This window comes from Oryzias melastigma, linkage group LG24 (assembly GCF_002922805.2).
Source record: "Oryzias melastigma strain HK-1 linkage group LG24, ASM292280v2, whole genome shotgun sequence".
Classification (NCBI taxonomy): Eukaryota; Metazoa; Chordata; class Actinopteri; order Beloniformes; family Adrianichthyidae; genus Oryzias; species Oryzias melastigma.
In genome coordinates, this window is record NC_050535.1 from 4,105,823 (window position 1) to 4,118,595 (window position 12,773).

General features: G+C 35.6%; 1 protein-coding gene across 1 annotated transcript in view; it reads left to right on the top strand.

Moving 5' to 3' along the window:
* Window positions 1–2,304: 2,304 nt before the first annotated feature.
* Window positions 2,305–12,773, top strand: part of LOC112158240 (regulator of G-protein signaling 6) — a gene marked incomplete at its 5' end in the record, with an annotated part of 60,057 nt that continues 49,588 nt past the window's right edge. The window contains 1 exon segment of the mRNA XM_024291491.1: window positions 2,305–2,538. Within this exon segment, the coding sequence (XP_024147259.1) occupies window positions 2,305–2,538 (234 nt within the window).

Sequence of the window (12,773 nt, forward strand, 5' to 3'; positions counted from 1 at the left end):
GAAAAGGGGAAAATTAAAATCTGAAGTGCTCAACATGATCAATACAGTTAATTTATAGTTTTATTTGAATAATAAAAAAATATTAGTTAAAAACAAAAATAAAAATAACAAAAATATCATCTAAGCTACAAGTCATACAGCTACACATATCTTGTCTTTTACACCACAAATCAAATATTTTTTTTTTGCATTAAAAGAATCTGTCTGGAACTTTTCTGGTGTAAATTTGTCAAAATTTTACCTTTGGAGAAAATAAACTGCAATCAGACAATTTTATATTATATTTTTCAAAGTCAAATACACAATCGTAAATATGACCGACAAGTTGTTTAAAAAGAAATGGTTTTAACTTAATCTTCACGGCTCTGATATGATGTTGGTATGCAGCTGGAGCTTCTCATTTCTATGCAAAATCGAGAGCTAATCTGGTGGTATTGATTCCAGCGTAAATAGCGACATGTGATCCCAGGAGGACGCACGGAGCGACGGGAGTGTGAAACTAAACGTTACAGGCAAACAAATCCGTCGTTTTGTTGTCAGTGCGAGCCGTAGGTATGGATTAGCAAACAGATGTCTGGAGCAGAGACGGGACATTTTTCCAGAAGTGCTCCCAGTCTTTTCTTTTTTCTTTTCATGATTTAAAATTGTAAATAAAAGCCACACAGTTCCTCAGAAGCAGCAGAACCTCTGAGACGTCAGCCCCTCAAACCCACAGTTTTATGTTTACTTCAAAATATTGATCTAAAGAACATGGAGCTCAATGTCTGAGCAGCAATCACACCACAACCTCCACTTTAGGAGACTTTATTTATATTACTGTTTTAATGGAAACAGTTCTTTTAATAAACAACAAACCAAAACCTCAGTCATTTTAAATAACTGTCATTAACGATGGTTGAAACCAGGAGCTTAAACGCTGCTTTTTTCTGTCTCATTATAGAGACACTCCAATGAAAGTTGCAATAAAGTTTTTCAAGCATATTAGTGATGAAGAAAATACGCTGGGCGGGGCCACAAGGGGGGGGTCAGCTCCGCCCAGAACTCAGAGGAGAATTTTTTAATGAACGAAGAAACTATATCCAAGACGAGACAAGTTTTTAGATTTTCAGCTAAAAACAACATAACCATAAGAAAAAAACACTGTGAACGATTTTATAAAAGATCAAAAGTTGACTGGAATGGATCTTTAAAGTTACAGCTTTAATGTGAATTGGGTCATTTTAGGGTAACAATCAGCTTTGGAGTTCCACATGGCTCTATTCTAGAACCAGACCTCTTTTTTACCGACATTTACGTATTCTTAATCAATTTTAAACGAGCAGATGTGTTTTTATGCAGATGACTATCAGATTTATTTGACAGACGGTTAAAAAATAACTTAACATTTTTAATAAAATCAAACTTTAAAGCCATTTAAAAAAATAAAAACCCTAATTTAATATGTATGAGTATATTTTTCAACAAACAGATGAATTTAGAAAAACGAAAAGGAATATTTTGATAAATTTAGACAAGATTGATAGTGAATTGGAATTAGTGTTAGAATAATACAAACATTTTGATGTTGATGTATTTTTATGATTTTGTGTATGAACACATTTATTCTTTTAATGCAGACCCCAGGAAGAATAGTCTTACATTTAGTTAAGACTTATAGAAATCAATCAATCAATCAATTAATCAATTAGAGTAACTATCAACAAGGTCATTAAGTGTAGTTTGATACAGGAAATGAGACTTTGTAAAATGTAAACTTTAACTGGATAAATCTTTAAAAAATCTTGTTCCTTTAGTTAAAAACATAATAATTATTTGAACAAATAAGTAATTTTTTAATGATTAAAATAACATTTTTGCGTCATGATTAAAGCATTATCAGGTAAAACAAATCTACTAAAAAAATGAAATACTTTAAAGCTAAGGAAATATATGTTGATATATTGATGTATATAGATAAGAGTGAGGTCCTTTGGTAAACAGTCCTAAAAATGTCTTCATTAATAAGGACTAAAAATAGAAAGAATAAAAGTGCAACTTCAGTCATTTGTAAAGCTGCACTGGGAGAAACGCAGAAAATTTACGATCCGTTCTTTTCATCCATCCTGGACCTCCTGTGACAAAAGATGAAGCAGAAGACTGATGGAAGATGAGAGCTCGGGGCAGGTTGCACCGTCCAATTTATCTCTCTGTCTTTTTCCTATGGCGAGCTCCGCTGAGGAGAGATCACAGGAGGACATCAAGGAACAGCTGTGACGCAGGGAAAGAGGATAACAGGCCATGGCGGAGGCACCCCAGGAGCTTCAGCTGCAGGAGGAGGAGGAGGAGGAGAACCCCCCGAGCTCGGCGGAGACCACCCAACCAGATCCGAAAGAATCGGAGGAATCGGATGTGGGGTCTGAGGATGGAGATAGGCAGAACGAGGACCCGAACGACGGCTCGGAGGAGCCCGTTAAGCCAGTCCGACCTCTACTTTCAATGAGGTCCATGAGCAGCGTGGACCCCGACGATGACACCCCCAACATGATGGTCTACAGGAAGGTGAGTCTTCCATGAAAAACTGGTTTTAATCCATAAATGAATGCGAAAAAGAGTAAATATTTTCCACCTTGGCAGCTTGGCCAAGTGCTTCACATAAAATCAACAGCAAAGGTGCAGTGATTCGCGGTGTTGACAGGAGCTGAGGGTGTTGATTTACATATTCACCGGGATAAAGTTAAACCTGTCAGCCGTCATTTCCTCCCAGCCATTGTCTGTGTGTGCATCGGTGACAGAAAGACACTACAGTAAATAATGGGAATTTTTCTTATTTTTTTGTGCTTTCCAGTCAACAGTAGCAGCAGCTGAACTGGCTGTGCTGTAGATTTTCTTTAGTCCAAATGTGCTCCAAGGACCTAGAATTTGGTTTAAGAGGCTTACCTCTAAATTTTAATTTAAAAAAAAAAACATTTTATTTTTAAAAAGTGAAAGAAAAGGCCGATACCTACATCCTAAATGGTTCAACTTGAGCAGCTTTTCTGATTTTAGTGCCATGAAAAACATTTAAAAGACGCTTTGATGATACATTTTTAAACATAACTTTATGTTACTTTATTAATCAATCCAGTTGAATGGTGCAGTCCAGTTATCCGCCTTTAAGGACCCACTCAGATGAAGTGTTTAACATGTTCAGAGAGTGAATGGGTGATGGGAACTGGGGCGGACGTACACAGAGGCAAATTTCTAATAGTCACTCTGCAGAAAACAACACTTTTGATTTTGGCTAAAAACTGCATCGTTATAAATAAAAATAACTTAGAACGATTAGAAAATTGGATGATGAGTGGGACTTTATATCCTTGTTTCCACTAAGTGGTCCAGTTCAGTTCGGTACGGTCCAGTATTTTGAACGTTTTCATTATAAAATTGACCCGTTAAGCCGGACCGTACCATTTTTGGGCCCCTGTTGGTTGTAGGTCCAAATGGAACAAACTAGTTCTGTTTGTAAAAGCAACCATCGGGGAGCTGTATCGGAGGTGGTAATGGGACGTGGACTGGTCCTTGGGACGTGTACAATATTAGTACTCAAACCCGTTACTGGGGCTGGTACCCTAACCTGGCACCGAACATGGGACCGGGCATGAACCGGGCTCGGACACAATGTTGGATGTGAATCAGTACCGTTAGGGTTAGGGTACCGGTGTGCTTCACGTTCCTGTTCGATTCCCGGAGGTTTGGGACTCGTGATTTATTGGGAACAGCCAGCACATCAAAAAATTACAAGTTAGAGAAACCCAAAACGTCAAAAAATGACACGGAGGGGTCCTAACCAAACGTCAATATATGAGGAGTTATGAGTGAGAATGTGTTGATTCAAACAGAATTAGTTTGTGACAGTTTGATTGACAGCAGTTTAACAAGAGAAATACTCGGAAATAAAAAAAAAATATTTTTTTACTTGTTCTTCTTCATTAGAAAAATGCCACTCATACATGTTACAAACTCAAAAAACAGGACTTTCATAACTCGTACCTCTTGGGGGGCCCCCACGGGTTGTAGGTCCATTGAAAAGTGGAACGGATTGGTTGGGGGGTCGCCGCGTTAGCCATCCTGTTGAATGGCAGAAAGTAACGACAGCATGAGAAAGCACCAATATAGCGCTCATTTAAGCTAACATTTGTAAATATTCAGATTTTGTGGTTTCCTGTGGACTCTTTTGGTCACGAGTCTGTATTGGTCACGAGTCTGTATTGGTTACGAGTCGGTATGATACAGGTTGAGCTAGCGGCACGGTAGCAGTCTACAAACAAACCGCTCAGTGGAACCGAGCCTTAACTGAGTGGAAACCTTTGCCAGAATTAACTGGACTGCACCGTACTGGACCGCTCAGTGAAACTGAGGTTTAATGTTTTTGCCATCCTTGACAATATTGAGATTCAGAGTGAGCTGGATGGATCACATAGCTTCGCTTTTGCTTTAGTTGCATTACTATGATGCAATCAGTCTACTTGTGATGATTCAACTTTGAGTGGAAACGCTCTCTGGAATTGAATGAACCATTCTAAACCAGACTGGACCGCGCTGTACCGGACCGGACCTTAACGCTCAATAGAAGCTTATAGGTCGTAGATCTTGTTCCTTGAGATCTACCACCCTGTCTGTTTTATGGTTCTTTGCTTTTCGGTGACTCCTCATTCTAACACATAACAGAGAGAGCTCGAGTATCCTGTCTTAGATTATCTGCTCAGTCAGACAAATCTGTTATCTTAAATGTAGCTTGTGAGTTATTTGACAGAAACAAGATAAGAACTTCAGATTTCATAAATCTCCATTTGTGTTTCAGGGATGTTCAGAAGTAAAGGATAGTATCCAATAGGGTGTAAGTTATCAGAAATTGATGGATAATGCGATTGCTTCCGCGAACTCCATTAGCTTCTGATAATGAACACCTCAAGGGGCATTATCCCGCTTATACCATGATCACTTACAAAAATTATATATTTTAAATCAAAGAAAGTCCACAAGTACTTTAGATTGTTTTTGTGGGATGAAATATCCAATTATCATTTTTTAAAGGACTCCAGCAGCCAGCCAGGATCGAATATTAATAGAATAGTCAAAATGAGCAAATTTGAAATATATAGAAAACAAGAACTAGTTAGATAGAAGGTCTTTCTCTGCACCAGACCCTTCTATAATTTTCAGCCGAACTTCTTTTTTTTTGTCTGTTTCTAATTAGGACAACAGACAGATTCTGATTAACGCAGCCTTTATGAAGTGTGGAGATTCATCTAAATACTATATGATTTTTTCTTTAAGAAGAATCTTCTCGTATGAATCTGTGCACGATACAAAACTTCTCTCAAGAGGAAAATTGCTGCCAAATTTGTTTTTGAGAACGCTGAGATGCTTCGCTCTTCAGGTGGAAAAGAGCCGTCACACTTCACTCCTCGTGACAGAGGCTCACGCTGAAGTGGTCTCTGCGGCGCTTAAAGAAAAATTCACCTTGATTTAGTGTCACTCTTGGAATTTATTTACAAGCTCTTTGTTGGTAATGGGAAATGCTCGCGATGCCATGTTTGATGGCTTGGACCCTCTGAGCTCCTGTGGAAACCATAAATTCCTGTCATGTCGGGTGGCTGCGGCCCAGTGAATATTAATTAGGCAATTTCATATGGCAAAGATGTTCATTGGTGAGCAAGTACATGAATCATTGCTGTAACGCGGCTCTTCGATGGGCCCGGTATCTGAGCAGACACGGCGCTTTCTCTTCTCACACATTTATTTTTAGAAGGGAAAATGGATTTTCCTCTTGCAAATGTTTATTTTTGTCACTATTTATTGAGTCAAATGAAACATAAAAAAAAAATATCCTAAATCTTAAATAAACTAACAATAATTTGAACCGAATTGCCCTTTTTGATTTGCACTAAACTTGCGATGTGTGATATTATCGCGATAACGATATGACTTGTGATACATGAACAGCAAAACTAAAAACAACTAAATACATCATTTTCATTTCACTGCAACAGTTTTAATAAATAAAAGTTATAACATTAAATTCCAAATGACCCTCGTTTAAATAAGAGGCGGGATCTAACATGAAGGGGCTCCATTGGTTGGTCATCAACCTGACGGGGGGTTAATCCGATTGGTCAAATGTGTAATGGGGTTTATTTGATGTGTTAAATACTTCAAGCTGCCATGATTTTGTTTCAGCATGTGTAAACATTTAAGGTGCACAGACTATTATCGCAATAACGTGATAAAGTTAAAATTGGAAAAATTACGATTTATTGCGATTTGCCTACTATGCAACACATGTATTACGCAGGCTATTGTTGCAATCGCATGATAACAATAATGCGATAAATTTGCGATTTGTGCGATATAGGATATTGCACAGGCTATTATCACATTAACGTGTTAACAAAAACATAATAACGATAACACGATAAAATTGCAATGTATTGCAATTTGTGCAATATAGGATACACATGTTGCACAGGCTATTGCTGCAGTAACATAATTATGACGCAATAAATTTGCGATATGCAAAACAGATATTCCACAGGCTATTATTGCGTTAACGTGATAACAATAACGTGATAATGACAACATGATAAAATTGCGATTTATTGGGATTTGTGCAATACGCGATACACATATTGCTCAGGCTAATATCGCAGTAACACGATAACGATAAGACAATAAATTGAGATTTATTGTGATTTGTGCGATATGCGATACACATATTGTGCAGGCTATTCTTGCAGTAAAATGATAACAGTAAGATAATAAATTGCGATTTATTGCGATTTGTGCAATACGCGATACACATATTGCACAGGCTATTATCGCAGTAATGTGATAACAATTAAACAATAAATCGAGATTTATTGTGATTTGTGAAATATGCGATACACATATTGCTTAGGCCATTATCGCAGTAATGTGATAACGATAAAATGAATAATTGAGATTTATTGTGATTTGTTCGATTATGCAATACACATTTTGCACAGGCACTTATCGCGATAACGTGATAACAATACCTCAAACATTTTGTGATTTGTTGTTTAGGCTTAATATCTGTCCAAACTTTATAATCGGAGAGATTGCTGAGAGCTATTTTCTACATGCACAGTTTGAAATCAATCAATTTACATAAATTAATAAATTTAATGTAGGTCCTCCATCATCAGAATGTTATGTCAAAAACACCAAAACATGATTTTTATTTGACTAAATCCTTGAATTAACAAAATCGTTTTTATTTTGACCATTTTTTTCCAAAGAATAGAAATATTTCTGCTTTTTTTTTTTTCATATATCCAACACTTGGTTTTGTTTAAGTCTAGGATTACTGATCATGATTTATGTCTGCGTCTCAAAAGTCATGTGTATCCTGAAGCTGCGAGTGTTGACATTTATCCGCCTCTCATTGTTCCCCTCATTCTGCCTTTCAGCAAATATCCAGTATGCAAATATGATTTATACACTCCATAAATTGCATTATGCCAGTTTAATGAAAATGCACTATTTAGATGTTGAGAGAACTCTTATTGTGCTTTTCCTGTTTCTCCTGCAGCTCATTATCCCTTTCAGAATAAAGGTTCTTGAGATGCCTAATTGAGTTTGCAGTGATTTAGTCTGGCTTCCACTCTGATGTCGAGCAGTCATTGGAAGCATGCAGCACTCTCCATATATTGACCACTACATTACACTGCAAAAGCAGGCTCTGTAGAAATAAGTAAGAAATTCCTACCCTATTGGGAGATAATCTTTATATAAGCAAAAAAAAAAAAAAAAGAAATCTGCTAAGGGGGTTGAGAAAATAAGAAGAACTCTTGTTTTAAGAAAAACTTTCTACTAGATTACCGTATTTTCCAGAGTATAAGTCGCACGGGCAAAACATGTCTAATAAAGAAGAAGAAAAGCATATATAAGTTGCTCTATAGTATAAGTTGCATTTTTAGGATAAAAATCTGATGATTCCGAACAAATTCACCAAGCTCAGTTTACTAAAATAAATAAATAAATAAAAACAAGAATTATAATCTTTTGATCTGTATAAGAAAAATATCAAAATTTAAGAGTAAAAACAATCAGATTCTCTTCCATGTTTGTTTTGAACGGCACTTCATCTTCTGGTACTGTCAGTGGGAAATACTTATACTCAGATGCAGCGCCCTCTAGTGGTTGTTTGAGCAAACAACTGCGAAAGGACAACCAATGTTACTTGAAAAATAACAAATATTTTAGCCTATTTATGTCTTAAAAAAAGAAAAAAACACAAATAAGTCACTCCTGAGTATAAGTCAAACCCCTGGCTAAACGATGAAAAAAATGCGACTTTTACTTTAAAAAAATACGGTATTTTAATATCAAATACCATTGTTGGCAATATTTTTTTTAGATTATTTTTCTAGATAATTTTTCTGGAAACAATGTTCTTTTTTTATGACACGCACTACAAAAGCACAAAGTCTCCCAGAGTATTTTTATCTAGGTTTTGTTTAAGGCCGCTACATATATTTTAGCTATTCTAAATTTAAGAAAATTGGTAATATGTGGATAAACGTGGAAAAAGTTGTAGTCTTTATAGTGAAACTTTCACAAATGTATCAATAATGAATCCCGTGAAAACCACAATTCGACTGTAATACCCCAATTCAACCTGAAGGGGGCAAAACACAGGCGGTTTTTGACTATATTTTCAAGACTTAAACAAGTTAATTTTAATTTGTCGAAAAAATTGGCAACGACCAACAGACAGCACTTTTAAAGCCCCTTTTATAGATGTGAACAGACAAAAAAAAGTTGATTTAGAGTTTGGTTGGCCTTTAACAACAGCCGGACAGAAGTATGAAAGTTAACATCCGTTTACAAATAACCTTTGGAACAAATTTAACTTAAATGTTAAATTCTACTCATACTATAGGATGATATATGGTCTAGGAATTAGAATAATTTGACTTTTGTCATTCTTAAAATAAAATATATTACGTACATCTTTAAAGATGTGAAACTCTTTTGAGCACTGAATGCTTGTTTTAAGACGTAATAATTCCTAAATATGAGGGTTTATAGCTAATTTTAAGATTCATTTTTTACTTCTTACAAAGGAAAATGATCTTTTATAATTTTTGTTTTGAGAAGGACTCTTTTCCAGGTTGGAATCAGCTTTGAGGTCTTCCTGGCTCCTGTAAACGGCTGAGAACATCGACAAACGTCTGAAGTGGTCTTTATTTCCTGTAAGATCTGATCCTCACGGCAGAGAAGTGGCAGCAGACCTTGGAGAGGATTCTCCACCTGAGGCTGAAAAACTAATAACGTCCTGATTCCCCGCTGAGATCCTGTTTCTCTCAGGTCTAATCCAAACTAATCCTCCACAGTGAACGGCAGGCTTCGCCGCTTCACTTATTTATCTGTGTCTAATTTATAAAAAAACAAACAAACGCCTCCATTTGTGTTTTTGTGAAAATTATGAGTGACAAAGGAGCTGAAGTAAATGAACGAAAGATGCCTTTTTTTTAAAGTTTCCGAGCAGATGCACTTGAATGAATCTTTGGGAAGCGTTCTCTGAATTCCGTGTAAGCTTGTTTACCGTGTCTGACAGCACAGAGCCATTTGCTGTGGAGGCATCAGTGTGGTGGTCATGCTCTGGTTGTGTCGACAGCAGTTGTCAAAGGAAAAGCCGCTTCTCTCCATTTTTTATTTTCAAATTTAAAGTGACTTTGACCCATCAGTGCAGCTGGAATTTGGAAAATCCTCCATTTTTTTTGTTCTGTTTGCCTTGCATTGATGCAAAGTGAGATCACACATCCAGAAGGTGGGTTTGCATCCACTCTGATTGGCTGTCACAGCAGCAGCTGGACGCATTTCTTTGTTCATTCATCAGAATTAAACTTTTTAGTTTTAATGTTTTTATACATAATCTTTATTTTAAAATGTCCTACAGCTGAATCAGATGGAAGGAAAAAATCCTGACTTGGTGTTATATTGGAGAATCTGACATTTTCTGGGAGGAAGTGGAGCTGTCAGAGGAATTTCTCCCTAAAACACTTCCTCATTAGCTTCAAGTTTCAGAAGCGCTGACTACAAGCAGGTTTCACTTAAAGTCTGTTCCTGCAGTGACACGACGCTCCAGGATCCGCCGTTCTGCCCATACACAAACAGATTATCAGTCTCTATTTTATTTTTTAATATGACACTAAGTACTACTGTATAGAATTTGTTGCATAAACATCAAATTTAACAATTAATTTTACAACTCAAGTAAAAAAAAGAAGAAAAAAAAACTGTTTTGTTGTCTACAACTGAGTTTTTTAAATTACAACTTTAAAGTTGTAAATTGACGAGAAAAAGTCGTAACTGTTAAATTACGAGAATAAATCTGTTTTTTCTAGTAAATGTATGTGTTTCATAGTTGTAAATTTATTACTTTGAAAGTCAGATGTCTATGACTTTAAAATGTGCAAATTTGCAAATAAAAGTCATAGATTCACAAGGAAATGTCATACATTTACCAGAAAAAAGTCACAAATACATGAGAAAAAAAATAATTTAAGTTACAAGAAAAAGTCAGAAATTTACTACAAAACGTTATCAATTTAAGCGAAAAAAAAGTCATACATTTTCTGAGAAAAAAGTCATAAATTTTGGAGAAAAACGTCTTAAAATTAGGGTAAAAAAGTCATAAATTTAAGGGAATAAGTAAAAAATTTAGGGGAAAAAGTCATAAAGTCAGGAGAAAGAATGTCTTAGGGGGAAAGTTATAAAATTAAAGACAAAAAAGTCATACGTTTATGATACAAAAAAATCATAAATTTAGAAGAAAAAAATCATACATTTGGGAGAAAAAAGTCACGAATTTATAAGAAGTCATATGTTTACAAGAAAAAAGTCAAAATTTTACAATAAAAAAGTCTTACGTTTACGAAAAAAAGGCATAGGTTAGAAAAAAAGGAAAACTTTTAGGAGAAAACAGTCATAAATTTAGGAGAAAAAGTCACAAACTTAGGTGAAGTTATATGTTTATAAGAAAAAAGTCTTAAGTTCATGAGAAAAAAAGTCATAATTTTACGAAAAAAAGTCATACGTTTAGGATAAAAAGTTATAGCGTCCCTTCGTTCAAAGAAATGTCATATTTCAACGCTTAACAACAGTTAAGGGAAATAAAACTATTCTTCTACATTAACATAAGAACATTGAAAATGCTGGAAACGGGGACTCGTCAGACGGAAACATCACACAGACTTGGAGGAGAACTTGTCTTTAATGGAGGAAGAAATGAGTGGAAGTGGGCGTAACGGTTTTATCAACTGTAACTGTAGAGATTTTACAAATCACTATCAATGAATAAAACTTTAATAAACCGTAAATCAAACAAAAGAGCTTCCAAACATTTGTAACATTATCAATAAACTTCAGATTACCTGATCAAAAAACAGATACTCGCTGGACTGTATGCTCAGTTCGGCTTTAATCTTGTAAATTTATGACTTTACTTTTTTTGGTGGCCCTTACACTCCATTGTAGTTATCCTCGTTTTATGAAAGTTAGTACTGAGAATATTTGTCAAAAAAAGGAAAATGTTGGAAATTAATATATATATATATATTAAACAAAATACTTTTGGTTCTAATTTAAAAACTAGATGTTTTTGGAGTATAAGTCTCACCCACGCAAAGAAATGCGACTTATACTCTGAAAAATACGTTACCGTTTTCTCTTTACTGGAATCTACACTCATCTTTGTGCACATATTTATTCAGAAACGGGGCACCATAAGTGCTCGTTCTGTGTTGTTTCTCTGGAGTCTGCTGCACTGCAGTTCGCCTTTGTTCACACACGGGTTTTGTCCCCAAAGCAAACGGTTTAATCCCTAATTAATCTCCCAGATATTCATGGTGTAACTGGATTAACATAGTGTTTTGTTAGGAAAACAATCACTCGAGCTGTAATGAGATGTAGCACAACCTCCTTAGCCGCTTGTTAAATTTGGCAGAAATTACAAAGGATTGCACTTCAAAGGACAAGCGCAGAAAAAAAAGTTCCCGTTCACAGACAATTAGGCAAAGGCGGAGAGAGCGGGAAGGAAGGAGAGCGGCGCGGGGCGGGATGGAGATGAACACATTCAGAAAGGTGTTAATGTGTGGATGGGAGGCTGAGGTCAGCTGTGAATAAGTACACCTGCAGCCATTATTGTGCTAATGCTACTGCAGCTGCTTCAGCCCGCGGAGCGACACCTGTTTTTGTTTACCTGTAGGCAAACAAACCTATTAAAGTAAACAAAAAAGTGTTTCATTAAATAAAAGCGCTGCAGACATTTTAGTTTGAAAAAATCCTTAAAGGCGATCAAAATCTTTGTCTTTAACATGTTCTTGTGACATTTTTCTGAGGACAAATAAGAAAATTAAGCTTGAAATGGCATTTTGAGGTATTTCTTTATTCAAATCGTTGTAAACAGAAAGATGTTGGGAAGTGGGGGCGGGCTTGCTCCGCTGAGATGGTTCCAACTCAATAGTGAATTTCTGCTTCACACACTAAAAAAAGTGAAACGATGGATCAATTATAAAAAATTCTGTCATTTGTTCAATTTAAAATATTGTTTTTCATTAAATAAAAATTTTGAATTGTTTGTTTACTCAACTTAGACATTTAATTTGATAAAAACTAATATTTTAAATTTTTTTTTAATTAATCCATTGTTTCACAGTGCAGAAACTATGTCCTAGAAAACAACCCTTTAATGTATATATATATATATATATATATTTATATTGTGT